Here is a 5,598-nt window from a genome sequence, read left to right as displayed (position 1 = left end):
TTGGCCTAGGCAATCAAATTATGCTTTCATCATTGGGTATCCCTAATTCATTCCTAACAATAATCTTAACCTGCTTATGTCATGACAGCTAAAATTTTCAACCAATTATCATCAATTTCTTTTTAACAAAGTATGGCAAAATATGGCACAATACCTCTACCAAACTTGAGGGATGCAATGTCCTCAATGCATGAGAACTAAAACTACATGATACTATATGAAAATAAAAAATAAAAAAAACTAAAGTGGAAACTTATTGTGGTGGGGTGGCTTGACTGGACGCCCTTGTTCGGCGTCATTGAGGAGAGGGACTCTCGGATCCCGAGTCTACTGCTGCTATCGTCGAGGGAGACGACTGAAGTATACGGCCTGCCATTCGGTTGTAGTGCTTCTTGCTGGTCGAGGCTTGTGCTGGAGTTGGTTGCTCAGCAGTAGGAGTCGGTTGGGCAGAGACTGGTGCTGGAATTTGAGCTGCTATTGGGACTGCGTTGCTTGACGGACAGGGGACTGAATATGACCATGATCAGGTTGCTTTGGTACTGGAGTGAAGTCTTCATCAGAGAATAAGTTGCGTGGGGTATCTTGACTGTTGTCAGAGGTTGAGAAAGATGAGGAGCTGAGGAACTCTTCTCTGTCGCCTTAGCCTTCCTCTGGTACGGGTGAGACATGGGTTGCCAGTGGTGGCATATCTGTGGGTACTCCTGGGGGAACCTCTGGAGGGACATTTGATGTTGAGGCATGGAATGTGCTGCCATCAATATTATATTTGAGGATGACACTAGGGAACGACGACATATTGGCGGTTGTATTTGGGAGCAACTCCTTGAAGAAGGCGTTGAGTTACGCGTCCCTTTCCTTGACATACTCGAAATAGATCTCCATGTGATCCTCTAGGCGCCCTATCTTCTCACATATTTCTCATGTGTGCGTAACCATGGTGGTTATTCTAGTTGTGACAATAGATTTTGCTCCCCGCTCCAAACCTTCATGCGGGGAGTTGTTATCAAAACTCATCAGCTCGGGTACGTTTTTCTTGGTGATACCCTCCTTGGATTTAATGAAGTCCTAAAAGGGCTCCTCGAGGACTTTCTTTTTCCTGTACAACACAGTTATCAGGTTGGGAAATAATATATTACCCCAGTTTCTTTTGGTGCACTTGTGGATTTGCTCGAAGAAGAGTTCGCAAACATTAATCTTCCTCCCGTATATTATTGAGTGCAAGAGCATCAATCTTTTCACGAGCACAGATGTGTTGTGAGAATTTGGAATAAGCTTGCCCTTGAGAAAATGGTTCCATAACTTCACGATCGATTTTATGGTTTGGTGATCGAATCTCTTCCTCGTTGGGGCATTCCCTTTGAACTTGGCCCACCTGAAGCAAAGATCTTCAAGAACTCCGATGTATGTTTCCTAGTCTGCCTCAGCCACGAATCTCTTGTGTTACTCCTCTTCTTTTCCCAACTTGAAGTATTTGTTGAGTGCTAAAGGGGAAAATTGAAGGAGCTTCCCTCGGACGTATACCATGTGGTTGGATGGGTCTTCGAGGTGGGCGTAGGATTCCCTCACCATCCATCGTGCTACGGCTTTGGGATGGCGAGCAAACTTCTCCCAGTTGTGCTTCTGTATCATGTCCATCACATCTGGTCCAAACGACTCTTTATCCTCGGCTGGAAAAATGAATCCATCTTCTAATTACACTTTTGACGTTTTTGGAGGATTTTGAAGCATGCTTCGGCTTGGACTGTTTATAAACGTTCAAAACTTGGTGTTGAGGCTGGGGTTTTCCTTGATCTTACCATGGTACTTGGTTGGTGTGGTGAAATTAGTGGCAGCAATGGGGAAGATTTTGATGAGAGAAAGAAAAATTTTCTTGCTTGGTAGAGAGAGAGTGAGGAACAATGAAGAAGAAGAAGGAGTTGGGCGGTTTTTTTTCCTGGAAAGTAATGGGTAATTTTGGGGTAATTTTGTCCTTACACTCGGGGGAAATATTTTGCATTGAATGCGGGATATGTGAGTGGACATAAAGTTGGGGAAAAGATTTCTTTCCCTCTTTAATTCTGCCACCTAAACCATGTCACCCTAGGGTTTCCTTCCTTTTCATGCATGCTTCATCTCCCCATGCAGCCACGTGTAATCTGCATGCCTACAATAGATAAAGAAATAAAATAAAATGGATAATGAAAGAAAAAAAATAACTCAATTTATTTATGTACAAAATTCAAATTTCCGTTGCCCAGGCAACAATTTTTTTAAGTAAAGCAAACTCTTGGGCATCATGTGCCATTGATGTCGGTTTGTCGCGCATGACTAGGGCTCCTTTGTATTCCTTTATCCTCTGCCCGTTCACCTTGAAGATGGACCCATCGTCTTGGTTTGGATTTCGATTGCTCCATTGTCATGGACTTGGTGTACGATGAATGGTCCTGACCATTGTGATTTTAGCTTGCCTGGAAATAACTTAAGACGTGAATTGTGGAGCAGTACTTATTGTCCAGAATAAAATTGCCTAGGCAATATTTTTCTGTCATGCAATCATTTTGTATTCTCCTTGTATAGGTGAGCATTCTCGTATCCGTGTTCTCTGAATTTATCCATCTCGTTCAGTTCTAAGAGTCTTCTTTCTCCAGCAAGCTGTGCATCCATGTTTAACTTTTTGATGGCCCGGTAGGCTTTATGTTCTAGTTCAATAGGCAGATGACATTCTTTTCCGTAGACCAATTTAAACGGGGACATTCCCAACGGTGTCTTGAATGCTGTACGATAGGCCTATAGTGCTTCATCTAGCTTCAGCGACTAATCCTTTCAACTTGGGTTAACCACTTTCTCAAGGATCTGTTTAATTTCCCGATTAGACACTTCATCTTGTCCATTAGTTTGAGGGTAATACGCCATAGCGATCCTGTGTTGCACTCCATATTGTTTCAGTTCCTTGGCAATCAATTTGTTGTCAAAATGTGTGCCTTCATCGCTAATGATAGCTCGTGGTGTTCCAAAGAGTGTGAATATATTTTTGTGCAAAAATTTTAACACCGTCTTGGAATCATTTTTAGGTGTTGCAATGGCTTCAACCCATTTGGATACATAGTCCACTGCCAAGAGAATGTACAAATCTCTAAATAATGTGGGAAATAGTCCTATGAAGTCTATTCCCCATACGTCAAAAGTTAAATCTCCAGAATATTTTGCCATGGCATCTCATGCCGTTTTGATATGTTTTCTATTCGTTGACATCTATCGCATGAATTCATGCACATCTTTGAACAAGGTTGGCCAATAAAATCCAGACTTAAGCACTTTCGCTGTTGTTCTCATTCCACCAAAGTGACCTCTATATGGTACGAGTGACATTGGTATAGAATATCTTTCTGCTCTTCTTCTGGAATGCATCTTCATAATATTTGGTCTCTACATTGCTTGAATAGAAACAGTTCATCCCAGTAGTAATGTCGCACATCATGTCGAAACTTCTTTCGACCCTGGCTAGATAAATTAGGAGGAACAATACCACTAACAAGAATGTTAACTATGTCAGCATACCACGGTGCAGCCGTGACAAATAATATTTTCTCATCAGGGAAATCCTCTTTAATTTTTGTTATGTCAGAATAATCAGATTTGTTATCTAACGTAGAAAAATGGCATGCCACTTGATTTTCTATACCCTTTATATCCTTGATCTCTAAATCGAACTCTTGTTGTAATATTATCCATCGAATTAGCCTAGGCTTTGCATCTTTTTTGTTGATCAAATATTTAATGGCATAATAGTCTGTATGCACAATTACCTTAGTGCCTATTAGATATGGCCTAAACTTATCGAATGCAAATACTACTACTAAGAGTTCTTTTTCAGTGGTGGTATAGTTTACTTGTGCACCATTTAGAGTACGACTCGCATAGTAGATAACATGAAAGATTTTACTTTTTCGTTTCCCTAGGACCGCTCCGACTATATAATCACTAGCATCACACATGAGCTCAAAAGGTTCTTTCCAATCCAGTGGGATAACGATTGGTGCTGCCGAAAACTTATTCTTCAAATTTGCAAAGGCATTCAAACAATTATTAGTAAATTCAAATGGATGATTTTGTTGAAGAAAAAGACACAAGGGTTTAGAGATTTGAGAAAAATCTTTTATGAACCACCTGTAGAAGTCTACATGTCCAAGGAAACCGCGTACACCTCTCATGTTGGTGGGTGGGGAAGGTTTGTATTTACGTCCACCTTGGCTTTATCAACATCAATGCCTCGACATGAAATTTTGTGACCCAACACTATTACCTCAGTCACCATAAAATGACATTTCTCCCAATTCAACACTAGGTTGGCTTCTTCACATCATTTCAGTACCTTGGATAGATTGACGAGACATCGGTCTAATTCATCACCCGAGACGGAGAAGTCATCCATAAATATTTCCATACATTCTTCCACCATATCTGAAAAGATTGCCATCATGCATATTTGGAAGGTAGCTGGAGCATTACATAGCCCAAACAACATTCGTCTAAATGCACATGTGCCATATGGCATGTGAAAGTGGTTTTCTCTTGATCCTCTAGTGCTATGGCTATTTGATTGTATCCTGAGTATCCGTCAAGGAAGAAATAAAATGCTTTTCCCGCTAACCTATCAAGCATTTGGTCGATAAAAGGGAGGGGAAAATGGTCTTTCTTAGTGGCTTTGTTGAGCTTCCTGTAACCCATGCATATGCGCCAGCCCGTGACTGTTTTGGTGTGAGACGCTTTTAACCACAGTCACACTACCTTTTTTTTGGCACACACTGCACTAGGCTGACCCATGAACTATCAGATATAGGATAAATCACTCCCGTATCCAACCATTTTATAATTTCCTTCATGATTACCTTCTTCATGATTGGGTTGAGCCTTCTTTGGGGTTCTATCGAAGTGCTATGACTATATTCTATATTGATTTTGTGCATGTATATGGTCGGATTGATTCCCTTCAAGTCTGTCATTGTCCATTCGAGAGCCTTTTTGTGTTGTGACAAAATATTCAACAATCTATTCTCCTGTTCAGAGGTTAGATTGGCAGAGATTATTACTGGTAGAGTTTCATCAACTCCTAGATATGCATACTTCAAATGTGATGGAAAAGTTTTAAGTTCCAGTTTCAGTGCATGTTGTAAGGATGACTATTGAGATTTAACTTTATCATAATCTAAGGGTTCAAATTTCATACCATATTTATTCTGAAGAAGCCTCGATTAATCCTTTTTCTTTCCTCCATATCCTACATTGGTTTCGTTTTCAGGGCACTCATTGTTTAGATTTCTTTTGCAGGACCATAATTTTCAGAATTGTCTTCTAAAAATAATTCTCCTGGGCCAAAAGTGTCTTGTTCGTGCATCTCGGTTGTAGATTCATGGTACAAAGCGCTATATTCATCAAGCCTTAGAGATTCACCTCGTCCAAGGATTGTTTTTTCCTCTACTTCTCTAATGTATTGGCACTCCTCTGAGTCATCCACATATTTCATGGAGTTGAATACATTGATGGTAACGCTTTGTTCTCCTACTCACATTGTGAACTTTCCCTTTTAACAATCTATTAGGATTCTCCCAGTGGCTAAGA

General features: G+C 40.5%; 1 protein-coding gene across 1 annotated transcript; it reads right to left on the bottom strand.

The window, feature by feature from the left end:
* Nucleotides 1–295: 295 nt before the first annotated feature.
* LOC120126132 (lysine-rich arabinogalactan protein 19-like) lies at nt 296–795 on the bottom strand. The gene is made up of 2 exons (XM_039144412.1): nt 645–795; nt 296–507 (listed from the first exon to the last, which is right to left on the bottom strand). Exons 1-2 carry the CDS (start codon nt 793–795, stop codon nt 296–298), a joined length of 363 nt encoding a protein of 120 aa, XP_039000343.1.
* Between the last annotated feature and the right edge of the window lie 4,803 nt (nt 796–5,598).

The sequence above is a fragment of the Hibiscus syriacus genome, unplaced genomic scaffold (assembly GCF_006381635.1).
Source record: "Hibiscus syriacus cultivar Baekdansim isolate YM2019G1 unplaced genomic scaffold, ASM638163v2 tig00110450_pilon, whole genome shotgun sequence".
In the NCBI taxonomy this organism is placed as follows: domain Eukaryota; kingdom Viridiplantae; phylum Streptophyta; class Magnoliopsida; order Malvales; family Malvaceae; genus Hibiscus; species Hibiscus syriacus.
Note: the sequence above shows the minus strand (reverse complement) of the source record. Positions and strands in the feature narration are given on the sequence as shown.